This window comes from Delphinapterus leucas, chromosome 8 (genome assembly GCF_059928025.1).
Source record: "Delphinapterus leucas isolate spDelLeu-1000000601 "Yukka" chromosome 8, BTC_Dleu_Yukka2, whole genome shotgun sequence".
In the NCBI taxonomy this organism is placed as follows: Eukaryota; Metazoa; Chordata; class Mammalia; order Artiodactyla; family Monodontidae; genus Delphinapterus; species Delphinapterus leucas.
Window position 1 is genome coordinate 44,244,290 of NC_143136.1, and position 27,757 is coordinate 44,272,046.

General features: G+C 38.6%; 1 protein-coding gene across 9 annotated transcripts in view; it reads left to right on the top strand.

Annotated features, from left to right (window-relative positions):
* HIBCH (3-hydroxyisobutyryl-CoA hydrolase) overlaps positions 1 to 27,757 on the top strand; it is an 88,096-nt gene that overhangs the window by 52,739 nt on the left and 7,600 nt on the right. For 5 of the 9 annotated variants that reach the window (XM_022567254.3, XM_022567253.3, XM_089916560.1 and 2 more), the window contains 4 exons: positions 5,855 to 6,000; positions 8,528 to 8,614; positions 12,722 to 12,780; positions 13,711 to 13,792. In XM_022567254.3, coding sequence (XP_022422962.1) covers positions 5,855 to 6,000; positions 8,528 to 8,614; positions 12,722 to 12,780; positions 13,711 to 13,792 — 374 coding nt within the window. Of the gene's footprint in view, positions 1 to 5,854; positions 6,001 to 8,527; positions 8,615 to 12,721; positions 12,781 to 13,710; positions 13,793 to 16,246; positions 27,748 to 27,757 lie in introns of those variants that run through there. The other 4 variants (XR_016394094.1, XM_089916563.1, XM_089916562.1 and 1 more) reach the window with 4 other exon arrangements.

Here is a 27,757-nt window from a genome sequence, read left to right on the forward strand (position 1 = left end):
CTGTAATTAGAGGTTTATTAATTTTATTGATCTCAAAAGAAGTTTTTTGGTTTTCTGTTTTATTGATTTCTGCTCTGATATTTATTACTTCCTTCTACTTACTTGAAGTTTTATCTCCTTTCTCTAGTCTCCTAAGGTGAAACCTGAGGTCATTGATATGAGACCCAGGTATAGAATTCTATTCTGATGTTTAAATGTCAGTACTTTAAAGATTTTGCTACACCATCTTCTCATTTATGTTGTTTTCCATGAGAAGTCTGCTCTTATCCTTATCTTCGTTCCTCTGTAAATAAGTGTCTTTTTTTTTTTTCTTTTTTCTTTTCTCTGGCTGCTCTTAAGATTTTCTGCTGATCACTTGTTTTGGTGTGCCTTGATCCCTTGATTATGACGTACCTTTCTGTAGCTTTCTTCCTGTTTCTTATGATTGTGTTTATTGGGCTAGTTAGTTTTATAGTTTTTGTCAGATTTGGAAATTTTGACATTATTTCTTCAAATATTTTTCTGTCCCCCCATTTCCTTTTCAGGAACTCCATTTAAACTTTTGTTAAGCTCACTCATGTATTGTTGATTTTTTTTATTTCTTTTTTTTATTCTAGATATTTGCTATTCATGTGTTTTCAAATTCACTAATCCTTTCTTTTGCAAAGTCAAAACTGCCCTTAATCCCATTCATGTATTTTTTAGCTTATACATTCATCTTAGTTTTCATCTATAGTAGTATCATTTGGGTCTTTTTAAAAATATATATTATTTGTTATTTCTTTTTTAAATTTTATTTATTTTATTGATTTATTTTTGGCTGTGTTTGGGTCTTTGTTGCTGCGCGTCGGCTTTCTCTAGTTGCGGAGAGTGGAGGCTACTCTTCATTGCGGTGTGTGGGCTTCTCTTGTTGTGGAGCACGGGCTCTAGGCACACGGGCTTCAGTAGTTGTGGCATGTGGGCTCAGAATTTGTGGCGTGTGGGCTCTGGAGTGCAGGCTCAGTAGTTGTGGCTCACGGGCTTTGTTGCTCCACGGCATGTGAATCTTCCCAGGCCAGGGCTTGAACCTGTGTCCCCTGCATTGGCAGGCAGATTCTTAACCACTGTGCCACCAGGGAAACCCCTCTTATTTGCTTTTATTTAACTTTTTGAACATATGGTATATGTTTATTATAACTGTGTTGATGTCCTTGTTTGCTAATTCTTATGTTTATGTCAGTTCTGGGTCAGTTTTTCTCATTTTGTTTTGTTGTTTTGTTTTATTTGTCTTTATAGATAATGTTACAACATTTCAAACTTTATTCAAACACATCGGTGGCAAAGAGCACAAACGAGTGACAGGCACGATTGCTAACGCCAGGATCAAAGGCCAGGAAGGAGCTCGAGAGAGCCTGTTGGTCCCTGCCTTCCCCACACCTTGCTGTCACTTTCGTTTTTTTTTTTTTTATTGGCGTATAGTTGCTTTACACTGCTGTGTCAATTTCCGCTGTACAGCAAAGTGAATCAGCCTTATGTATACATATGTCCCTTCTTGCTTGGATTTCCTGCCCATTTAGGTCACCACAGAGCACTGAGTAGAATTCCCTGTGCTATACAGTAGGTTCTCATTAGTTATCTATTTTATACATAGTAGTGTGTATGTCAATCCCAATCTCCCAATTCACCCCCCCCCACCTTTTCCCCCTTCGTGTCCATACATTTGTTCTCTACATCTGTGTCTCTGTTTCTGCTTTGCAAGTAAGATCATCTATACCATTTTTCTAGATTCCACATATATGTGTTGATATACGATATTTGTTTTTCTCTTTCTGACTTACTTTACTCCATATGACAGTCTCTGGGTCTTTCCACGTCTCTGCAACAGTTCTGGATCAATTTTGATTGATTGTTTTATCATGTCATCATGGGTAGCAATTTCTTGCTTTTTTAGATTCCTGGTAATTTTTGACTGGATTCTAGACATTGTAAGCTTTACTTTGTTGAGTGCTGGATATTTTTGTATAGATGGTTCCCAACTTACACTTTTTTGATTTTACGATTTTACAATGGTGCAAAAGCAATATACATGTAGTAGAAACTGTACTTTGAACTTTGACCTTTTCTTTGGCCGGCCATATCCGGTACCATACTCTCATGTGATGCTGGGCAGTGGCAGCGAGCCATAGCTCCTATGCAGCCACACAATCACAAGGATAAATAACTGATACTTAGAACCTTTTTGTTTTTCACTTTTAGCATAAGTCAATAAATTGTATGAGATATTCAACACTTTATTATAAAATAGGCCTTGTGTTAGATGATCTTGCCCAACTTTAGGCTAATGTAAGTGTTCTGAGCACATTTAAGATAGGCTAGGCTGAGCTATGATGTTTGGAAGTTAGGTGTATTAAATGCATTTTTGTCATATGGTATTTTCAACTTATGATTTGTGATGGATTTATCAGGATGTAACCCCAATGTAAATTGAGGAAGATCTATATTCTTATAAATATTCTTGAGCTTGCTTCTGGGATGAGGTTATGTTACTTGGAAACAGTTTGTTCCTTTCAGGTCTTTTAGTTGTTTTTTTAAAAATTTATTATTATTATTATTTTTAGATGCCAGGTTGGAGCAGTGCTCAGGCTAGGGCTAATTATTTCCTACTACTGAAATGAGACCCTTCTTTGCCTTCTACTCAGTGCCCCCACGAATCCTGAGTTCTCACAGTCTGATTGGTGGGAACAGGCACTATTCTCAGCCCTGTGTAGGTTCCCAGTACTGTTCTCTATAATCCTTTCCTGTGGTTCTTTCCATAACCTCAGGCAGTTTCTTCATACACATGTACTGATCAGTACCAAGCTAAGGACTTAAGGGAGACACTGCAGATCTCCAGAGTTTTCTCTCTGTGCAGCTCTCTCCTCTCTGGTACTCTCTTCTGGGAATTCTGTCTGCCTCAGTCTCCCTGGATTCTTAGCTTTATTCCCCTCAAATCAAGGGCTGTTCTGGGCCTGGACATTCTCTCAAGGCTTTAAGCTGGAGCTTTTGTAGAGTTTACCTCACTTGTTTTCAGATATTCAGAGATCACTTACCTTTATTCCCTGATGGTCCAGTTTGTTGAAAACTGGTATTTCGTATATTTTCTATAGTTATTTCAAGTAGGAGAGTAAATTTAGTCCCTCTTACTCCATCTTATCCAAAGTGTAATTCTTCTGGATGGCTACTTTAGATTAGATGGTTAAAGAGGTTTTCCAAGGAGATGTCCTTTAGGTTGAGATTTGAATGACAAGAGGGAAGCAGCTATATTAATATCTTAGAACAGAATACTGTGGTGTTAAGAAGTTAGTCTAAAGCAAGAATAAAGCTTTACCAGTTGAAGAAACCAAATAGAGTCAACTGTCTGAATCCAGGGCAGGAGTGTTATACTGTGCTCTTCAAGAGGTACACAGGGACCTCTGGTGAAGAGTTTGGATTTAAACCTAAACATTATGGGAAACTGTGGGAGAGTTTAAAGCAGGGAGTGGCATGGTCTGGTTTACATTTTAATGCCATCATTCTGGCTGCTTTAAGGATAATGGATTGTAGGGGGTGCAAGAGTAGAGAGGCTTGTTAGGAGGTCATTACATTAATCTAGAGCTCTGCTGTCTGATACTGTAGCCACTAACCACAGGTGGCTATTTAATATAAATTAAATTTAAATAAATTCAGTTCCTCAGTTGCAAAGTGTTTAATAGCCACATCTGGTTAGTGGCAGCATAGATTATAGAACATTTTCATCATCATAGAAAATTCTATTGGATAGCACAGGTCTAGAGAGAGATAATTTTAAGCTTGGAGTAATATGGAGCTATAGAGTTGGAATAGAGTGGATAGATTTAGAAAATGTTTTGGAGTTAACTTGCTTGCTGATATAATGAATCAGGAATAACTCCAAGGTGTTTAGGTAGTGCTACTAGATGGATGAGGCCAATTAGGGAAGGAACAGTATGGTTGGAGGGATGAGAATCAGGAGTTGTGTTTTTGCCATGTTATATCTGGGATGCTTATTATCTATGTGGCTAAATCTAGAATGCAGATTTGAGAGTTTGTATTCAAGGGAAAAAGGCATAACTAGATAGACAGATTTGGGACTGTATTGGTCTGCTAGGGCTGCCATAACAAAATACCAAGACTGGGTAGCTTAAACAACATTTATTTCTCCCAGTCCTGGAAGCTGGAAGTCCAACATCAAGGTATTGGCAGGTTTGGTTTCACCCAAGGCCCCTGTCCTTGGCTTGTAGACAGCTGCCTTCTCTCTGTCCTCACATGGCCTTTCCTTTGTGTGTGCCCTCAGTGTCTCTTCCTCTTACAAGGACACCAGTCCTATTAGATAAGGCCCCCACTCTTATAACCTCATTTAACCTTAATTACCTCTTTAAAGGTCCTTTTCTCCAAATTGTCACATTGTGGGGTTAGGACTTCAGCTTAAGAATTTTGGGACACCATTTGGGACACAGTTCCGTCCCTAACGGGGACTGATCTGCATATAGATATTATCTAAAGCTGTAAGAGCTAAGAAAATGCGTGTGTGGGGTATCGGAGAGCCTCAGATGAGGCCTAGGCACAGCAGTGGGCACAGGTCCAGCAAGGGAGGTGGAGCCAGTAAGGGGAACTGGAAAGAAGCAGCCATTGAGGCAAAGGGCGAAGAGGGAGAATGTGGGGCCCTGGAACACACAGAAGTGTTTTCACTTGGGCAGAGTGCTCCTGAGGTTCAGCAGCAGGTAGGAATGGATATTGAGGAACAGAAAGACGACCAGAGTGGCTGGAGTATAGTGAGTGAGTAGTAAGAGATGTAATTGAAAAAGTGGTCAGGGGCCTTGAAGACTGATAAAGGTGTTAGTTTTTTTTTTTTTAATTAATTTATTTATTTATTTATTTTTCTGGTATGCGGGCCTCTCCCTGTTGTGGCCTCTCCCGTTGTGGAGCACAGGCTCCGGACGCGCAGGCTCAGCGGCCATGGCTCACGGGCCCAGCCGCTCTGCGGCATGTGGGATCTTCCCAGACCAGGGCATGAACCCGCATCCCCTGCATTGGCAGGCGGACTCTCAACCACTGCACCACCAGTGAAGCCCCCTAGGAACTTTTTGACATGTAGAACTGGGAAGAATTTGAATGCTTGTATTTTTATCTGAATTAATTGAAGCAATTTTCAAACAGATAGGTGGATTATAAACCTAGAGGGTCACAATTGTTTAAGGAGCTCTTAAACACCAAAAAGTAGTGTACTGGCAAGTATTTGCATATATGCTATTTTTAGTTGTTGCCAGTAGAGAGAGTAAGGGAATTTAAAAAATACTCATGGTTAAGAAAAGAGTAAGTGCAAGTGATTTAATTAGGTATAAACTTGTTCATTTAGTAGGACTAATGGTTATCACATCACTTTAAGTATCTTGAATATTAGATAATTGACGGTTTGGACATTGATTAAATGGTAATAATAATTTATCACATAATAGCCTTAGATTACATATATTTTTTCCTGTGCTTATCATTTGGAAAGAAAATATTGCTTCAGTCTTTACCTACATTGGAGACTCTTAAAAAGTAGTAGTAGAGATGAGTAATTTAAGTAATATTTATCAAGTAGTTATATCCAGAACATTGTGCCGTCATATCCGTCATTGACTTCTATAGAAATGAAACATGAAAAATTTGAAAAGTACCCCAATTAAGTTAGCACAATTTATAGCAAGTCTTTTGTGACATTGATTGCATTGTATAGTACGTTGTAGTACTGTGGTATAGTAATAATATTTTTACTATAGATTCAGACTCCAGAGAAAAATGGCTCTTTGATCTCAAGAGAGCTGAATTTATCTTTTTCATTTGAATCATTGTCTCTTTTTGTTTTTAATTACAGGGCTATTCCCTGATGTGGGTGGAGGTTATTTCTTGCCACGACTTCAAGGAAAACTTGGGTGCTTCCTTGCATTAACAGGATTCAGGCTGAAAGGAAGAGATGTGTATGCAGCAGGAATTGCTACACACTTTGTAGATTCTGAAAAGGTAATTACTTGGATGATTGCATTTTGTGTTGTTTGGAATAGCTCATGGGGAGGCAGTATGAGTGGTTGAGATTACAGGCTTTGGTCTACATGGGTCTGAACCCTACATGTACCCTTAAAGCTGTGTGACCCTGGGGAAGGTGCTTAAGCTCTCCAATCCTCATTTCCTCATATGCAAAATGGAAATAATTATATCTGGATCCAGGGCTGTTTTGCCTGGTACCTTCAGTGAATATTTTTAAATGAATAATTATAGTCTGTTTATACTATTTTAAGAAAGTCTAATATATAAAAATCTGAATTTATGTATAAAAAGATAGGCTTTTATAAAGATATTTTTGAAAGATTCTTTTGTTAGTTTCCCTAGTGCATTTAAAAGTTTGTAAAATATGGTCTTAAAAACTCTTCTGAAGGGTATCTGTTGTAAGGGACACATATTACTTACCTTGGTCTTAAAACATTTTTCTTAAACAGCACGGTCAGTTTTCTTAGCCCAGGATAGCACAGTGGCAAAGGATGTGCAGTGGACAGCCTGGTTTTAAATCTTAGCTTGAATTTATCCTCTTTAGCCCCAGTTTTCCCATCTCCACATTGAGGACGGCAGTTTTATCATAGCAGTTGAAAGTCATTGTGTTAAATGTAACAGAAGGCCCAGTTCAAGGTGGTTTTGCCTTAGAACTCCCAGCAAGAGATTTGGGATTTTTCTGCTTCAGCTGGGTTAGCTCAGTCTTATTGAACTGGCTTGTTCCTGAACCACATGGGTGGGTGGAATACACTGGCTAATCTATCCTAGCTAATGTGCTCCATCCCTGGAACTGTGGAGTAAAGTCAGTTTCCCAGGAAACCAGTGGATTTCTGATCTTGAGGGAGGGGTGTTACGTGATAGGGGAAGGAATGCTATTAAAATGTATGAAGTATACAAAGTTGAAAGTTGTCCCCTTACACTGTTATGAGGGCCTTCCATCACATTTGCCTGAATTTTCAGATATTTCTCTTTTTTAGATCTTTATAGGCATCCTTGGTCACATTGAGTAGGTGGCTGTCTCATTCTTCCCTTGAGCTGTAACAGGAAGCAAACATGGGTACTCCATTATTTGCTCTGGAGGGACACGCTTGATTATAGTGGAATTTGGTTAAGGATGGGGGAGAGAGCTGATCCACAGCCCTTTCTTCTCTTAGTCAGATTGCCCAGTAATATATGCAGTGCATAGCCTCCCATTTACAGAGCCTGTAGTGGATAACAGAAATGAATAATACACATTGGGAATGGGGCTAGAGGTGGGTACAAAAGATAAAAAACCATATGTACCATCTGACAGAGTAAAGTATGGTAAGTGTACAAACAGAATACAAAGAAAGGATTCAACGGATTGAATCCATTGAAGGAAGAGCTTACTTATAATAACGGACTGGAAGCTTTCTCATAGAGGTTGCAGTTCAGCTGGGCCTTAAGATAAGTATTATTGGGAGAAGTTTTTCTGGATAGAGGAGGCTAATGAGCAAGCCCCATAGGGGTAGGAAAACATTAGCTGTGTTTTAGAAACAGTAAAAAGTCCATTTGGCTGAGTGTAGGAAGAGGTATATGAGGGATATAGGGGGAAAGCTGTTGGAGGACAGAGGGAACGAAAAGTACCCACCGAACTGAGAAGGTATCTTGAGACCAAAAAATGAGGCAGGCGGCTCCATATAATCAGTGGATCAGTTTGTTAGAGGGTAACTTATGCTCAGGGTGGCATTGGGCGGACAGTGATCTGGCAGCATTCACAACTGCACCTGCACTGCTGAGGGGCCACTGGGATAGTTTATAGTTGACCTTCGGGTATGGGGATGTGTGCTTGGAAACAGGACATGCATTCCTAAATTGGGGTTTATGAATGGGTAACTCGTCTCTTGGGCACTGGGAATACATACGTCAGCGAGAGTCTTCATCATTGTTTGGGGACTAACAGAGCATGGAGGCCACTTGGTCCTAATGATTATTAAACGATGTCTATTAACTATTGATACAAAGCCCTTGATGACAGAGAAGTGATTTACCACACAGTACGGTCCTGGGTAGGGTCAGTGGAAGGGCAGGAGGAACTGTATGGGCCCAAGATGGTGTCAGTTATGTTAATAGCCATACAAGAGTTAAGTGTGGCTATATTATAGACCTGTGCATTGACTATAGTAGCCATTAGTCACATGTGGCAATTTTCATTAAAATTAATTAAAATAAAATTTATAATTGGGATCTTTAGTTGTAACACTACATTTCAAGTGCTTAATAGCTAGAGGGAAACAAAGATGAATGTCTCTATTTCTCCTCTTCAATTTCTTTCATCTTTATCCATTCCTTGCAAGGCAGCATTTACTTTGTGGGAATGTGTGTGCCTTCAACTTCAGTGAAAATTGCCTTCATTGACTCAGCTGAAGGGACAGTATCATAATTTTAAGACAGGGATTTTTAAAAAGAATATAAGATTTCTAAAGAAAAAATATTCTGTGTTGCTGTGGTGTTTTAAATGTTTTCCTTTACCCCCCTGTAGTTGGGCATGTTAGAAGAAGATTTGTTAGCCCTGAAATCTCCTTCAAAAGAAAATATTGCAGAAGTCTTAGAAACTTACCATGCAAAGGTAATCTTGTCAGTATTCTAACCTCAGATTTTAATTCATGGGGAAGGGGAAGTGACTGAAAAATTAGCAGTTGGTGAATATTATAGTTTGTGGATATAAATAAATGTACTGGGATTTATTTACTTTAAAGCTTGTTGGGAGTATCAGTGCTTCACAATCATTAGGATGGCCATCTGAGAAGATGACTTCTTTACATGCAACTACACAGCTTGTTTTCTCATTTCCGGTGAATTTCAGTGCATAGCCTTGTGATTGGCCCTTGCAAGGGCTTTTTACAACACACTGTGACATTTATGTAATGGAGGTTCAGTGTTGATGCTATTTGTGGAGCTGCTAAAGTGAAACTCTGGTCTATATCGAAATATGATAATAACATACAATGCAGTGGTTTCTTTTAATTCCTTTTGTTGTCTAACTTAAATTCTCTTTTAAGAGCCAAGAATCTATAAAAATGCTACATGACTTCTAGTTAAACGTGATAGATGCCATGTATGCTCCCTCCTGAAACCCCACTAAAATTGTGGTAAAGGAATAAGAAAGGCAGGAATCCACAAAGAGAAATAGAACAGAAAAGGAGACAGTGGCAGGCATAAGATGTCAGGATTTTGGAAGCTTGAAAGTGGAATGATGAGGGCAACTACTATAGACCTGAGAACACTGAACTCAGTGGGGGAAGTCAATAAGAAGTAAGCCAGTTCTTTCTGTAGACTCTTTGTAGGGTACCAGCTCCCTTTGACAGGCCTCGCTGGCTAAGGGCAGGGATAGGTGAGGTGCTCTACTGAAAAGAGGCAGAACATATTAAATGGGAAGAATTTTGGCCTCTTTTCCTAGTTGGTTTCCAGAACTCTTACGTACCATCTATCTAAGTTTGGGCAGCCATAACAAAAATACCGTAGACTTGGTGGCTTAAACAGCAGAAATTTCTCACAGTTCTGGAGGCTGGAAGGTCCAAGATCAAGGTGCCAGCCTATTAGGTTCCTGGTGAGGAACCTCTTCCTGTTTTGCAGATGAATGCCTTCCTGCTGTGTCCTCACATAGCAGAGAGAGAAAGTGAGCTCTCTCAGGTCTCTGCTTATAAGGGCGCTAATCCCATCCTGAGGGCTCCATCCTTTTGACTTAATTACCTCCCAAAGGCCTCACCCCTAGATACTATCACATTGGGATTAAGATTTCAACATGAATTTTGTGGGGGCACAAACATTTAGTCAGTAGCACCATTCTACTCCCAAGCAGTTCATTAGAAGCAAAAGAAAACCTGTAACTATTGACATTCGAGCACCCCTCTGAAAAAAACATCCAGGTCTGATCATCTCATAATGCATCAGACAATTGATAGTCCCATAACTGCAATTGACATTACACACAAAGCTTCCTAATCTTAGTGCTTCACATAGAATAACAAGGATTGCCAGGCATTAAAAACCGGAGATTGGCTAAAATAAAAAATGTACTTGAAGGAAGTAGGCAATGCAAGGAGAAGAAGGAACCCTAACAATTATAGGTTTGGTTGTTTTTTTTTATCTTCAGATAAGAGGAAAATATTTCATCTGTGAAATAAGAACAGATGTTACGAAGAGAAATAGTTAAAGAATAAAAAGAAATTTAAAATGTGACAGCGAAATGGGGGAAAACCTCATAACAGCTTAGATTAAAATTGATGGATGAGGAAGACTCTAAGAGGATAATAAGGTGGAAAGTGGAGAGAAAAGAAAACTTGGTATTATTCCAGGAGGTCCAAACCTGTTAGGAATTTGTAACAGAGGCGAGGAAATATTTAGAGAAATGGTAACCGCCCCCTGACAAAATTACCCAGAACAGAAGAACATGAGTACAGATTCATGGGCCCTGAATAGTTAGTGTATGAATATGAATACAGAGCATGTGAGCATTTCATCAGATTTTGTCAAAGCATCTGACAGTCTCTTATGTTGTCAAATTGGGTAAACGTGGGATGGATTATAGCGTGTGGGGGGTTGAAGCGCCTTCCCAAGGAGTTCTGTTAAATGTTTGGGTATTAGGCTGTAAGTGAAGCCGTCTTGGCCTTCTCTTAGTCAGTGTTTTCCTCAGTGATTTGGATGAGAACGTTGATGGTGTTTTGATCAGACTGATTTGAAACTAAGGTAAACATGTTTGTGAAAAAAAAACCAAGTTCAGAGTGATCTGTTTAATAGTAAAAATGTGAAATTTGATAGATGTGTTGGGAAACCCTCCATGTGTTTTCCTTTCCTTCTCACTACTACCACATTCACAACACTCCTGACTCCAGACGTGTTGGTTTTCCACACATCAGGCAGTTCTCCACGACACAAGCTGGGTGTCTTATGATTCCTTTCAATGCTGACACTGTCTACCTGAGGTACGCATCAGATCCCACAACTTAACGGGCCCAGTCCCACAAGTTGGACCCTACTTTACACACCAGTCACAAATCCCAGGTTGTCACCTGTACTTCTCACTGACTGGCAATAAATTGGGGTTCTCATGACCCCCTCCTTGGGTTTGATAATTTGCTAGAATGACTCACAGATCTCAGGGAAACACTTAACATTTATTGGTTTATTATGAAGGATATGAATGCACAGCTTGATGAAGAGATACATAGGGTGAGGTCCAGAGGGGCCTCAAGCCCAGGAGCTTCTGTCCCCATGAAGTTGGGGTGAGCCACTCACTCTCCCTGCATGTTCATCAACCTAGAAACTCTCCAAACCCCATCCTTTGGAGTTTTTATGACAGCTTCATTATGTAGGCATGATTGATTAAATCATTGACATTGGTGATCGAACTCAATCTCCAGCGCTTTTCCTCTCACTGGAGGTGGAGATGGGGGAGGTGTGGGATTAGATAGTGGAGTATGGCACTGCAACTTCCCTTGGTTGGTTCCCCTGGCAACCAGCCTCCATCCTTAGGGCTTTCCTATAGTCACCTCAGTAACATAAACAAAGGTGTGATTGAAAGGGGCTTGTTGTGAATAACAAAAGACAGCCATTTCACCTTTATTTCAGGAACCGAAGACAAAGACCATATATTATAACAAAAGGTGATCTACTTAGGGATTTTCATGGGTTTTTGGGAGCTGTGAGCCTGGAACAAAAGGCCAAATATATGGACGAAGACCAAATACATATTTTTAATTTTAAATCACAGTATCACAATAGAGATAATTGTATTTCAGTCCAGGGTACCAAATTCATAAGTACAGGATGGGAGAAATGTAGCCTACAATGGCACCAGTTTTAAAAAAAGTTTTAACTGCCCAGTGTAAATCACAGCGTAATAGGACTGCCCCCAAACTAACCTAGAGTTAGTCCTGTTATTTAAAGCATTGTATCCAAAACAAGGGTATGCGGAACCTTGTTGTTCTTTGCTATGATTCAGCCACGTCTGCAGCTAAGGTACATGCACCACACTTTAAGAATGACCTTGATAAACTGGAATTTGTACATAAGAAGGACCTGGATTGTGAGGGGACTCAAAACTGCACTGTGTGAGAAAAGATTAACTCAAGGGGGATTAACTAGAACTATAAACACGAGAGGGCTGATTTTTGGTTCAAAAAAAATTTTTTTTTAATCCTAATTATAGTTGTTCAAGCACTTATGAGTTCTTAGGTAGTGTTTTTTTTCCCCTGGACGTCAGTGCTGTGGGGATATCGGGGATATAAGCCTGTGTTTAGACTCATTGCTATCATGGAAAGAAGAAATCGCTTACACATTGTAGTGTTTTTTTTTCCCCTGGAGGTCAGTGCTGCGGGGATATCGGGGATGTGGTAGGGATTTCTATATCAGACAGAGATTGGGGCAGGATGACTTCTCAGGTCCCTTGAAATCCTTAAATTCATTGACACACTTTAATGATGACATAATAATATATAATGGCATACAAATAAAAATACAAGAACATTTTTTGCTGTTGATAGTTTTACGAGCTATTCTGGAATAATACATAGTGTCTGAATTTTGAACATATGGTAGTAGTTATTTATGAGACTGGATGTAATTTGAGTGAAAGTTGCAATCTGCCACAAAATATATCATTAAATATGGTGAAAATTTTAAGAATTTTTAAGATTTGAGTTGCATCAAATTAAAGATTTTTATTTTCAAACAGTCCAAGATTGATCAAGACAAGTCTTTTATACTTGAGGAACACATGGACAAAATAAACAGGTACTTAAAAGAGGTGTGAATTATATCTGTTCCTTTGGAAAGACTATATTAAATCGAATTTACTAGTAACACTGTAATTGTGCTGTGTTTGATAATGCACCAAATTCTGAGATCAGATAACGCAGTGTTTTTTTTAGTTACCTTTGAAAGTAGCTTCCTGCCCACTCCTTCAGGGGGAAATAAACTCATTAAATTTAAGTAATCTATCATGCTGATTCATTTTAGTGCAAAACATTTCTTTAATGGGGAAGAGAGTGTAGAAAATAACAATTGAATTAACTTATCTTTTATCATTGTAAAGTCATCTTCTCTGAAGGTCTTATCAAGCTGATCAACAAAAGGTTGTTTTTTTGTTTTGCGTTATGCGGGCCTCTCCCTGCTGTGGCCTCTCCCGTTGCGGAGCACAGGCTCCGGACGGGCGCAGGCTCAGCGGCCATGGCTCATGGGCCCAGCTGCTCCGCGGCCTGTGGGATCTTCCCGGACCGGGACACGAACCTGTGTCCCCTGCATCGGCAGGCGGACTCTCAACCACTGCGCCACCAGGGAAGCCCCAGCAAAAGGTTTTGTGCAATGATTTGAGAGACTGACAGACTGACTTAAACACAAGAGGAGGAAAACTGTTGGAAAATAAGGCAACTATCATTACGTTTTAGAAGCATCAGTTTTTGACAGTTAAGACATAATTTACTTATGTATGATAGATGCAAGAAAGCAGAAGAGAAAATGTAGGCTTTATTTCCCATTAGTGAAGGTAGACTGCAAATACCCAGAGAAACAATGTTCTATTTCATCATCCTGTAATATAGGTTGGAAATTTTTTCATTCTTGAAATAGGGTTTAGGGGAAGCCTGTGTTTAGACTCATTGCTATCATGGAAAGAAGAAATCACTTACACATTGTTGAAATCTTATGTTTCCCTTTTTTTCATAGTTGGTTCTCAGCCAATACTGTGGAACAGATTATTGAAAATTTACAGCAAGATGGTTCATCTTTTGCCCTAGAGCAGTTGAAGGTAATGTATAGATTGTTTCCGCCATGAGAGTGGTGAATTCTTGTGATATAGGGAAGCCTCTGAGGGGTGTCAGAGCTCCGTGATGGTGACATAGCCCACTGCACAGTTTTTTTCTGAACTCAGTTGAGCTCCAGAAAGTAGTTCCACAAAACCTTTACCTAAACCCAAATGCCTTGTCTACCTGCTGGATATTGATAACAAAGCTAAGCTGTTTTTAGGTCTTTTTGACTGTAACAGAGAAGGACTTCATAAGCATGCTTCATCTCCAGTAGTCCTCCTTGTCTTGAGGGAGAAATGTTCAGGGGTGTTTTTATTAGAAGGGTTGGATCAATGGAGAACAGTCACCTTATAATATATTGCAGTTGTGACATTAGTCTGTAAGTTCTATTTAATGTGCAACACATCAGTATATGGTCTTTTTAGCAGTAGGTTTAATACGAAAGTGATCCTTTCTAAACTAACAAGAGGCTCCATCTACAGCCATAGCCAAGTCCTAAGCAGTGTTTCTCAGTGTTAGGTACACTTTGATCTTTCTTCAACATGACTCAACTGGTAACAGCAGAAGAAAAGCTGTTTTTGTGTAAATGAGTGCATATTGGATACTGACATTCATGGAACTATCATGTGACTGTGAAACTTGGGGTACTTTAGACGTCTAGACAAAGGAAAGAAAATGTATGTTTCCTTTTACTGGAAAGAAAAGGTGGTTTCTCTTTATCTGGTAGTATTTTTCAATTTACAGGTATAGTTATAGCATTTCAGTTGTCAGGTAACTTACTGACAAAAAATTTAAATTAAATCTTACCTGTGAAGATGAAAACATTTCCTCATTCTTAAGGGAATATTAATTTGTCTCTTAGGATCTTATTTAGTATTGGAATTCTATTAACTTTCAAGGATAGGCATAAATTAGAGTAAGTAGACCAGCCATATATTTCCCTAACTCACAAAAGTAATGTTACTGTTAACAGCTTTCAAGAATGTTTGCATAAATGTAGATAACCATTTTATATTTCAAGGATTCTGACTTGAAAGTTGGTTCTCTTGTTTTCAGAGCAATATAGAAACCAGCATTCCTGTTTGTTTGTTTGTTTGTTTTTTCAGCAATAGGGTTAAGTATGCACTTAGCAATTTCATTTGAAAATAGTCATGCAGCACATTACCTCATAGGCTATATATTGAATAAAAAAAAAAAGCAGTACAGATAAGCAACTAACCATATTATTTTAAAACCACTGGCCTACCCCAAAACTGAGGGATAGGACTCAGATGGTCTTCCAGTTTTCCTCCCATTTCTCTGGCAATATGTTTATTCTGCATTCAGAAGAGGGTACTTGGCAAGCCACCCATCACAGCTAGGATCAGCATAAGCACCCTCACTGGAATGACCGATTTTCATTTTTATTCAGTTGACCTGCTCTGTTGAATGAATGTGGCTCCACAGTATTAGTATCTGCTGGGAGTAACATGATGTGGGGATCAGAAATTCCCACTGAGGCTTCCCTGACAGAGACTTAGAAATAGGACTTCTTTTAATTATGTCAGCCAGAAACACACGCCAAGGAACAATCCTGAAGGAGAAGACAGTTGTTAGTGCTTCAGTGACAGGTTTGCAGATCACATGTTTGAACAACTTTTAAAGAAGATTCTAACACTTGTGTCAGTAAACCTCAAGGATTGCTCCTGACCCTGTGGACTCTTCAGGGATTCCTGTCTTCCTTCTGCAGGTCCCAATGATCTAGTCTGTATTGATGTTTGAAGTTGCAACCATCTACTCCATGTCTTAGGGGTTCCTTTCTCTCTAGGATTGTCCATCAGGAAGGACCTAATCTTTTCAACATACTTGCTTATCATTAAATAAAAACATACAGTTTTTCTTTAATCCTTTCTTTAGATTTTTAACTGCCAGTCACTATAGGATAACATACGGGCTAAAAAAACTGACAAATATGGGGAAGTTGTAAAGAAGTTCCATCTTTACAACTGATGGAATTTTCGTAGTACCTTACTTTATGGCTTCTAATGTCCTTTCTTAGATTTCCCTCCTAAGTTCCAATATACTTTTTTTTTCTTTTTTTAAATAATGCTGTGGGTTGGAATTCATCAAATCTCCTTTTAATCATTCTTTTGGTGTAGGTTGTTCATGGTGCCAAGCAATCCATGTAAACTAATGGGCTATTTAAACGCCCTGATGGGTAGCCTGTATTAGAGAAACCTTAACCAAAGACTCCCATTGCAGTATTCTCGTGTGTGTGTGTGTGTGTGTGTGTGTGTGTGTTGTGGTCAAATACATGTAACATAAAACTTAACATCCGAACCATTTTAAAGTATATATTTCAGTATTGTTAAGTATATTCATGTTGTTGTGCAATCAATCTCCAGAATATTTTCAACTTGCATAACTGAAACTTTATACCCATTAAACAGTAACTCCCTATTTCCTTCTCCTCCCAGTCTCTGGCAACCACCATTCTGCTTTCCTTTTCTGTAGATTTGACTACAATGGACAGCTTGCATAGGTGGAATCATACAGCATTTTTCCTATTGTGACTAGCTGATTTCACTTAACCATGACGTTTCAGGTTTCACCCATGTTGTAGCAGGTACCAGAATTTCATTTTTTTTAAGGCTCAATAATATTCCATTGTGTGTTTATGCCACATTTTATTTATCCATCCATCTGTTGATGGGCATTTGGGTTGCTTCTACCTTTTAGGTCTTGTTAATATCGCTGCTATGAACATGGGTTTACAAATATCTGCTTTTAATTCTTTGAATACATACTCAGAAGTGGAATTGCTGCATCACATGGTAATTCTATTTTTAATGTGTTGAGGACTTCCACACTCTTTTCCATAGCAGATGCACCATATTATGTTCCCACTGACAGCAGTGCACAGAGGTTCCAGTTTTTCTGCATCCTTGCCAACACTTGTTATTTTCTGTCTTTAAAAAAAAAAAAAAAAAGCCATCCTAATGGCTGGGGGGTGATAGCTCATTGTGGGGTTTTTTTTGTTTTTGTTTTTTGGCCACGCCACGCGGCTTGCAGGATCTTAGTTCCCTTACCAGAGATTGAACCCGTGCCCTTGGCAGTGAAAGCGTGGAGTCCTAACCACTGGACCACCAGGGAATTCCCTCATTGTGGTTTTAATTTTCATTTCCCTAATGGTTGGTGATATTAAACATCTTTGCATATGCTGATTGGCCATTTATATTTTCTTTGGAGATATGTTTAAGTTCTTTGCTCATTTTTTAATTGAGTTTTTTTTTGTTGTTGACTTGTAGGAAGTGCTCTCCTGTTTCAATCTCCCTTTTCTGGTAATGAGACTAGCAAGCTTGCCAAAGTACAGAAGGTTCTTCAGGGCCAGTGAGAGAAGTATTTCTTTTCCAGAATTACAAGTGATGTCAGTAATCAAAGGAATCATGGTTAGAAGCGGTTGAGACGACCTCCCTTGCCTCAACTCTCAGCAAGGATACTAATCCAAGGAAGGAATTTAAATGGGTCACCAGTCCTTAGGAGGGCTGGGGAATGAAGTCCACGGCCCAGAGAGGCAGAGAAACAAGAGCAGAGAGCAATGAGTCAAATTAGTGTCCAGGAAGGTGGTCCTGAGCAAATGGCCAGGGAAACCAGTGCTGCTTTTGACTTGTCTTTTAGGTGTTTTCTTGTTATTGATGTAGGATATCCTGCTGTGTTAAAGGCTTAGAGAGAGGGTGTATACTTTGCTTTTCCAGTACTAGAAAACTCTTATTAGATTTTTTGGGATTTCTTCTTTCTAATCACTAATGTGAGATTTATGTATTTTTTTATTTTAAAATGCTCATTTCATGAAGAGTAAATGAAACTCAGTTTTTACTTGAAGAAGTTAACATACAAGACTATGACAGGCCTCTATAAAGAATTCATGCACTGAAAAATTGGAGGAAAAATAGGAAAACTAAGAAAGATAACCAGGGCATAGATTTTAAGAAAGAGGAGCAGCAAAGTATTAAAACGAGAAATTAAACTTAAAAGATTACTAATCTTTCTGTAAGCTTTGAGAATTACCTGTATACTGTACTATTTAAAAATAAAGTGACCGATATTCAAGAAAATTGCTGCAGGAATTGTTTTGCTGTAAACAACTAGAAAACTGGACAAAACGTATGAAACAAGTATTTGTAGACATTGGACGATGCAGGCAGCACATGTGATTCCTGAGAGAAGGGAAACAGACAAGAGAGCCCTAAGATTGACTCAGCTTTCTTCCTGCAGGAGTTTCCAGAATATTGATCTGTACGTGTTATGGGTAAAACTCCACAAGAGCAGGGAAAGAGTCACAGGAAAGCAATAGTCTGAACAGTTAGCAGGTCTCACACAGGTCTGGGAAGTGTTCATATTCCCATCAGCCAGAAGATTTACATTTTAGTAGTGGGCGTAAATTAATACTAGAGTAATACTTGCTCTGAACTCCCAAGGTAATTCAGTGGGGAAAAGATAGTCTTTTCAACAAATGGTTCTGCAACAATTGGATATCCATATCCAAGGAAAAAAAAAGTTATTGACTCTTACCTTGCCCTTGTAGGAGAGGAAAAAATTCTCTATCCTCTTAGGTTCTCTGGCTGGGCCTAAGAATCAAACTGACATAGATTAACAGGAGAAGAGTATACAAATTTTATTAAATTTTTACATGTACATGGCTGTCTGTGCGAGAGAATGAAAACCTGAGGAATGACCAGAGCAGGAAGCTTGTATACCTTTTAGACAAAGAAACAATAAATTTGTTAAGAATTGACAAGGCAAATAACTTTTGGCTAGGAGTAGTAAATGGTGAAGAAGTAACTAGGAAGATAAGGGTTAATTTAAGAAGGTTCGTTTGTACAGATTTCTTGGCCCCAAATTCCCTATCTCTGGTGATCAGAATGGCTTCCTTCCTCCTGGCACAGGGAGGGTACCTTTCACATGGGGGTTGTATCTCCTGCTTTCAGGAAGAAAAGGAGGGTCAGAGTGCCCTTCTTACACCTATTGTTTCCAGGTGCCTTTAACTCAAAATAATCAATATGACAACATGGCGTTATCTTGGGGTGACATGCTTTGAGCTCCTTCACACTATATGCAATTCAAAATGTATTATGAACTTAAATGTAAGCACTAAAACTATACCACTCTAGAGGAAAACATAGGAGAAAATCTTGGTGACCTTGGGCTAGCTAAGATTTTCTTTTTAATGCAAAAAGCTGGAACTGCAGAAGAAAAAAATTGATAAATCTTTATTATAATTAAACACTTTTCCTCTTTGAAAGACACTATCAGAAAAATGAGGAAGCAGCAGATTGGGAGGAAGTACTTGTAAAACATGTATCTGATAACAGGACTTTAATCCACCACATATACAATATAAGAATGTAAACAGCACAACTAAAAATGGGAAATCTAGACATGTCACCGAAGAAGATACATGAATGGCCAGGAATCACATGAAAAAATGCTCAAGATCTTTAATCTTTAGGAAAAGGCAAATTAAAACCACAGTGAGATGTTGCTGTGCATCCGTTAGAGTGGCTGAGATTTAAAAGGTTGACAGTACCAACACCAAATGTTGGTAAAGATGTGTAGCACTTACAACTTGCATATTGCTGGCAGGAAAGCAGTTTGGCAGTTTCTTATAAAGTTAAATGTACACTTACTGTAAGATCCAACAATCCCACTTCTAGGGATTTACCCAAGAAAAATGTAAACTTTTGTCCACACAGGTGCTTGTACTCACATGTCCATAGTAACTTTATAATAGCCCCAAACTGGAAACAATCCGATCCCTATTAAGTATTGAATGAGTAAACAGATTGTGATATATTCATACAGTAGAATATTATACTCAGCTATAAGAAAGGATGAGCTGATACATTAAACAGCTTGGATGAATCTCAGAAGCATTATGCCAAGTGAAAGAAGGCAGACACAAGGATTACCTACTGTGTGATTTTATTTTTATGAAATTCTGGAAAAGGCAAAACTGTAGGCCCAGAAAACAAATCAGCTGCCCAGGGATAGAACTGCGGGAAGTAGAACTCTTTGGGGTGATGGAAATGTTCTATATCTTGATTGTGGGGTAGTTGTACAACTGTATACATCTATGAAAATTTATGGACCTATGCACTTAAAATGAGTGAATTTTATCATATGTAAATTACATCTCAGTAAAGCTAATTATTTAAAAAATAAAATGATATGCCCAATCATGTTTAAAAAACAGTTTGACCTGTAGAAGTGGGCATTATATTTGCTGAAGGTACCTATTACACTGTGCAGTTAATTGCTATTAATAAGAGTAACTGAATGGCAGTGTTGATGGATGCATTGTTCCTTTGGGAAAGAGTACAATAAACCTTAAGGGGAAAATGCATCAATTTATGTAGACAGGAAGAGAAAACAGTTTCCAGTCCACTGATGGAGCTTAGTGACCCTTAAGTGCTATCATGAACATTTAGGATATCATCAAACAGGAGTACCTGCATCTTTAGATACTGTCTTTATATATTTTTTTTAATTGTTAATGCTTTTAAGAAATTACCGGAAAAATCTTAAGGTTGCAGAAAGCACTCTTGGACTGGTTCTAAGCCTTTTATAAGGGAAAAGAAATATTAGTGCCCATTTCTTTAAAACAATATGACCCTCCAGAATGGTGAAAAAATATTTAAAAACAAAAATATGTCTGTGAAGCTGCAGTATTCGGTGAAGTAGACCAACTCGTTTAGGTATTTAGTGTTTCTATTGTGTTTGTGGTCAATCTGAACATTTCTGGAAAAGATTTATAGATATAAGTACATAATGTATAAGATGATTATTTAGAAAAATATTCACAATTCATAGCAAAACATAACTCTTAACTACAGTTGATATAAACTAGTTAAAAAAATCAAAGACCTGTTTAACAGACAGGATATAACAGGGGCTTATGCCGCTTGGTTTTAAAATAACAGATGATGTGATTTACTGTGGCTTAAATTCTACCTTCTACTTAATTTCATTCAATCCCAAGGACAAATGCTAAGAAATAGTTCCCTTTTAAGCCTTAAAACAGCACAACAAAGCTTCAGGTATTTAGTGGCAGTGTTGAACACCATAGAAATGACAGTGTTATTCCATAAAGACCTCTACCTGCTTGTCCCTGTCCCCATTATGTGTCCTTTTCTCTCTACTGCTCCTGTCTTTTTGCTTTATTGAGTGCCATCTGTAGCAGACTATAAGCTGCTGAGAAGCTTGCTTACTCCTGTATTTCCAGACACCTGTCACAGAGCTTTTCACATGGTAGGTATGATGAATGAATGCGTAAGGTGCTGTGCTGCCACTGAGTTTCAAAAGTGAAAATTCAGTAGCTGTTCTCAGAGGGAGTTCACAATCCAGTGGAATAGACACGTAAACAAAATACGGTTAAGTGCTACTAAGCTAGAGGCTTGCACAAATTATTGTGGGTGTCCAGAAAATGGTGGAAGGAGTCTTAAAGGCTTCACAGAGGAGACCTCTGAGCAGAGAATAAAAGATGGGAATGAGTTGTCAAGTGGCAAAGGGTATATCAGACAGAACAAAGCACATACTCAAAGGACAAATGTTAGGAGAATGCAGAGCTGGGAACAAGGAGTAAAGTGTCAGAAAATACGGCCAAAAAGATGATTGGAACCAGACTGTGAGGAGCCTTATGTTAAGCTAAAGAGCTTGAATTCAGTGAATTTTTTCTGAGTGTGTATGTATTTTAAGAATTCATTTTTTCTGAAGTACAGGAAAGTTATAATGTATAGCTGAAAACTTTTTACAACATAAACATAATGAACACCCAGAATAAATTAGGCACTCGATATGTCTTATTGAGTCCCATCCCAGTCACTACCTCTCCCTAGGCTAACCATATACTGATTTTTAACACCATAGATTTTGTTTTTGAGTTATATATAAAATCATAGTTTTCTGTCTGTCTTTTGCTCAGCATTGTATTTGTGAGGTTCACCAATGTTGTATGTAGCAGTGGTTTGGTTTCATTGCTTTAAGTTATTCCATTGTGTGATATATCACATTTTATTTATTTATTTCTACTGTTTGTGGACATTTGGGGTTGTTTGTAGGTTTTTACTGTTAGAAATAATTCTGCTATGAACATTTTGTCTGTGTCTTTTGTTAACAAAGATATGGATTTCTGTATATACCCAGGAGTAGTACTGCAAAGTCATCACATGTTGTTAAAAGATACACTAAAGCATATTAAGAATTTTGATAGGGCTTCCTTGGTGGCACAGTGGTTGAGAGTCCGCCTGCCGATGCAGGGGACACGGGTTCGTTCCCCGGTCCGGGAAGATCCCGCATGACGCAGAGCGGCTGGGCCCGTGAGCCATGGCTGCTGAGCCTGCGTGTCCGGAGCCTGTGCTCCGCAACGGGAGAGGCCACAACAGTGAGAGGCCCGTGTACCGCAAAAAAAAAAAAAAAAAAAAATTTTTTTTTGATAGTCTTTTTGAGCAAAAATTGATCTAAATCAGGCAGCACCAAAGCAGAAGTGGTAAGAAAAGCTCTACTGATAGGAGCTTAGGGGAAGCCTTTTATGCAAAGGAGGAGGAAGCAAAGCAAGGAAATATTGATTGGCTGTAGCTTAAGCAGTTGCTTTAGTTGGGAAAGGCTAATTGGCTATTTATGATTGGCTGTCCTTAGGTTTCGATTTTTAACCTTGAGGCATTACAGGCTTAGGTTTTGGTTTGCTTACAGTCTACCAGAGCATTAAGGGCACCTCAGTTAGATGGCCTCTGTTTAATTTAAAGCATGTACATTTATCTTAGTAGTTACTGTCAAAAAGTTTTCCAATATGGTTGTACCAATTTACATTGGATACTAAGTTGCTCTGCATTCTCACCAACACTTGATAGTATTTGTCTTTTTCATATTCGTCATTCTGATGTATGTAAAATAGCATTGCATAGTGGTTTTAATTTGCATCCATGATGACTAATGGGGTTGAGCATCAATTCATACCTTTATTGGCTGTGGTATCCTTCCTTGCGAAGTTCCTATTAAATCTTTTTTATTATTACTGTTAATTTGGAGGAATTATTTCTGTCTTCTGCTAATTAAGTCCTTTATCCAGTACATGTACTACATATATCTTCCTCCTATCTGTTACTTGCCTTTTTTCTATCTTAATGGTGGCATTTATTGAACAGAAATTTTCTGTTCAAAATGTGGAGAAGATGTCCTGAAGATTTGGGGCAGATCCATAATGGTCCATAAACAAGAGATTTCATTACAAACTCTTTACATTAACTAACTGTAATGTAGAACAGGAGTTTGTTATTTTGGGGTTTTGAGATCTGTTATTTTAACTATGTTTATGTTCTTATGGCCTTTTTAAAAAGTGATTGGATATACTATTTTAGATTTTTCTTAAGTTAAAAATCCAACTGTATAAAGTGTTTCTAATTATAGTATTCCTTAGTTTTTTATTTTCTAAGTGTCATTTGCCCTCGTAGAAAACATTGTTTCTACTCAAAATGTTTTCTGTATGCTTTCAAATAATTTGTTTTGACCTGTTTTGCACTGATTTATTTCTCTTGTGCCTTGCAAGTATTTTAAAGTATCAGCTATTCAAATTAAATAATTTTCTATAGTATAATATGAGCAAATGATTTATCCTTCTCCTCTGACCTCTATAATGTACATTGAACACTTCTTAAGTGGTTACTGTCTGTGGCTTACTTAAACTTTTATCTTGATGGCATTTTTAACGGTTCAACGAAGTTTTTACACGTAGTGAATTTGGTTTTTTAATGGAATGATTAGAAAGTTCATCTCATATTAATAGATTGGAAATATGCTGTAGCCATTTTTCAGAGGAGAGCAAAATTACACCCATTTATATTTTTCCTATACCTTTATGTATTCTTTTGAGTTAGATGAAGAATAAGCTAATTTGTTGCCTTTAATTAGCTTCTTAAGTTCTCATTTCCTGTTCATTGTCTTTACCCTGTATGTAATGTAAGTCAGTATCAGCTCTATTTTTTAATGCATTTTTAAAAAGTAAAATGATCTAAATTTACTTGAATTCCTGTTAGTGTTCCTTCTTTTGAGATTAAAACTGGCAGAGCCTAGACTTTTAAAGAATGTTATACATGATATCCTTTTTTATAAAGGAAAGAACTCAAGAGATCATTTTCTAAGATCACTTAGTGAGTCAGAGAAATAGTTGTTATAGCCCTTGAGTCAACTCTGAGTCCTACTTGGTAGAAATTTTCTAATTGTAATCAGTAGGCTTGTTGAATACTGTTTTTCTCTTGATAATTAATGTCATACTATATATTATTGAGTGTTCTGGCAGACTCCTGAGGAGAGGGTCAGAGGCATTATCCTGAGTTTTCCTTTTGTGGTAAATTTCCTAGGACTTAATAAATAAAACTTAACCAGAAGAAGGGTTCCTAGGATTCTTACCCAAAAGGCAGTGATTATAGTGCTCATAATGCTTTGAGTGCAAGGACCGTGTGCTGTTGATTGTTGTCTCCCCTGAAGTGTCTAATGCATAATAAATGCTCAGTAATATTGTTGAATTGAGATGAGAATGTGAATCATTTGATAAAAATAAAGGAAAAAAGAAGTTGGCTATTTGATATACAGGAGACAACTAATCTTTAAAGGGTCAGATAAATTGGTTAGAACGCTGACCAGTGTTCCTCTAATATGCAGAAATGTGTCCATTCAGTTAGTTGTATGGGTGGGCACAGGGTTGTATCCATACACATTTCTGGCTTAGCTAAAGATCCAAGTCCTAATCACTATCAAAATTTCCAGAACAGTCTGTGTTCCCTTTATCATGAATGAAGCTATGTTAGCTCCTTTAATGCTCTTCCATCATCCCTTCTTTGATTCCTCTAACACAGGGGTCCCAAAGCCCTGGGCCGCAGACTGGTACCAGTCCTCGGCCTGTTAGGAACCAGGCCACACAGTAGGAGGTGAGCGGCGGGCGAACCAGCGAAGCTTCATCTGCCGCCTTCCATCGCCCCCCATCCCTGGCGTTACCGCCTGAACATCCCCCCGAACGCGTCGTGGAAAAATTGTCTTCCATGAAACCAGCCCGTGGTGCCAAAAGGGTTGGGGACCACTGCTCTAATATGTCCCACTTCCTTGTCAAGGGAAGCATCCCCATCTGTGGTCTTATTTCATCCTTTTCTGCCTACTCTAGGAACTAATTGCATCAGCCATCTCCCTCTTTCAGTATCTTCAATTTTACCTTCTTGTGTTAGTGGCATATTTTCTTCTATCATTTTCAAAGCTTTCCTAGCCTTACAAAAAAGCCTTCCCTTGACTCTGTTTTTCCTCAAGCTACTCTCCTGACTTTGTCTTCCTCTTTGCCATTGAAATTACACAAACAAGTTTTCTTTTTAATAAATAAATTTATTTATTTTTTATTTATTTATTTTTGGCTGCATTGGGTCTTTGTTGCTGCGCGGGCTTTCTCTAGTTGCTGAGAGCGGGGGCTCCTCTTTGTTGCAGTGGCTTCTCTTGTTGCGGAGCATGGGCTCTAGGCGCATGGGCTTCAGTAGTGTGGCTCGTGGGCTTCAGTAGTTGTGGCTCGTGCGCTCTAGAGTGCAGGCTCAGCAGTTGTGGCACACGGGCTTAGTTGCTTCGCAGCATGTGGGATCTTCCCGGACCAGGGCTTGAACCCATGTCCCCTGCATTGGGAGGAAGATTCTTAACCACTGTGCTACCAGGGAAGTCCCCACAAACAAGTTTTTATTCACTTCTTCACCTGACACAATGTCCTCTCCTCCATCTTTGTTCTTTTTGACGTTTCTTCAGCCTTTGACCTTCTTGACTACTTTTATAGCCTCATATAGTATGAGGAGGTAGGCTTTGGAGTTGGCTGGCTTAGGTTTGGATTCCTGCTCTGTGTGACCTTGGACAAATTCATGAGTCTGGTTTCCTCATTTGTAAAATGTGCATATGTGTGAACATACTTGCCTGAGAGCTAAGGAAAATGTGCTCAATTCCTTCCCTTCCTTGATTTGCTTGCTTTCTGACACATTGCACTATCCTGTATTGCCATGCCATTTATGAGGTGGGTAATATTTATTATCTTCATTTCACAAATGAGGAAACTAAGGTCAATCATGTAGGAGGCAGTGGAGCTGAGATTCCACCTCAGAGCTGTCTCACTCTAGAGTCCAAAACCTTAGCCTCTGTGCTGAAGTGCCAGCATATTGAGTGGTTGGAGACTACAGTTTCTTCTTCTATTATATCTGTCTTATGAAAACATCTTTTAATATTTCATGAAATGTCTGAACCAATGGAGCTTTTTTAATGAAATTTTCTTCCCATTTTTTTTTCTAGTTTGTGTATATGGCACAAGCACAGACAGCTGGGGACCTTAAGTGGCCTTTCTTATGAAATTAGTTGGTAGCCAGGTGAGGAAGTATGGCGAGAGACAGAGTTTTGTGTCTAGATGGCACATAAAGTACCAAACTAAGAATTGAGGACACAGGCAGTTAATCATAGCAGTAGTACTGAGTGAGGTGCATAATTGTGAGCTTGCACACCGCAGCCCTGTTGGAAAGGGAATTGTAGCTTCATTGTTTTTGCAGACTAGAAAAGATAGAAGGTAGCTGTGTCCCTCCCTGAAGTACACCTTTTAGCATTGTGAATGAAGTTCTTCTAGATCTTCATTGTGATAACGTGAGCATTGCCCTGACCAGAGAAAACTACTGGGTTTGGAAATAAAATGGACGCATTACCTACTTGGCTATGGAAAGGATGGGCCCCCAGCACAGTATGCGGACTGCTGCAGGGTGCCATCATCCTTGTGGCCTGCACTCAGAAAGGTGAGAACATGGAGTAGGAGCGCTGTCAGGGCATTGAATGGGATCATGTCCATACAGCACTGAGGGCAGAAGCATGAGTTCCTGCGAATATGAACTAGATTCATAAAAGACTTAATTGTTTCTCTCTCCTTCTCATCTTCTCTTCAGCATTGTGGCTGTAGGTAGGGTATGATCTTCCCTCAGCTTTTCCTGTACAGTAGTCATCTATTTAAGCTCTGGCAACTGCTTGGTAAGATACTGCCCTACCCTCTCAGTCTGTTGTCTGAATCTGTTGCCAGATTTGAGGATGATACAGAGAACCTGGAATCTTGATGTGGGGAGAGTTCTTTGAACTCAAAAAGTGAAATTTCATGCCTTTGAGACAGTCGCTCAACAACATGCCTGAAAACTATATATTGCAATTACAAAGGAAAGGGCAGGCCTCAGATTTATACGCATGTAATGGGACCGCCTGCAGCAGCTGTTGCATTCACAGCCAGACACACGTATTGGAACATCAGTAATAACATCTTTAAAGTCAGAAGGAAGTGGCATAGCATTGTAGCCAAGGAGTCAGGCCTATATTTCTTATTTTATCAAATATTTAGGTACTAGAGAAGACTACGTCACAATACCTTGAATTATTGTCTCTCTCTTTACTTCCAAGGTAAGTGGATTTATTTTTAGGTGAAGACTATAGTTAAGACACTTTTCTAGAGTCACAAAGTGGGAAGGAGGAGCTACTGTATTTCTGCTCTTTCACTTTCTTTATATTAGAAAGTGAAATGTCTGTCCTCCGATACATTAGTGCTTTGTGAGATGTGTATTAGTTTTATTTAGGCATAATCACTGCTTGCTTATTATGTAGTTGAGATGATAATTTATGTCAGGCAGGCTACAAAATGTAGATGTACTTTATTACTTCAGTTATGGATATAGGATTTATTCCACTTGTAGAATGATCTGTTTTGTTGTACCAGATGAGAAAATTTTGTTTGGTGCTTTGGCAGGATTAGGCTAAGGCATAATCTTATTTTTATGAGACTTCGTTGTATGAAAGTATTGTTAAGGAGCAAATTTTAATATGATTTATATCAAAACTCAGCTAGTTTATTATAAGCAGTAAAGGAACTATTGGGCTAAAACTAGTAAATTTTTTCTCTA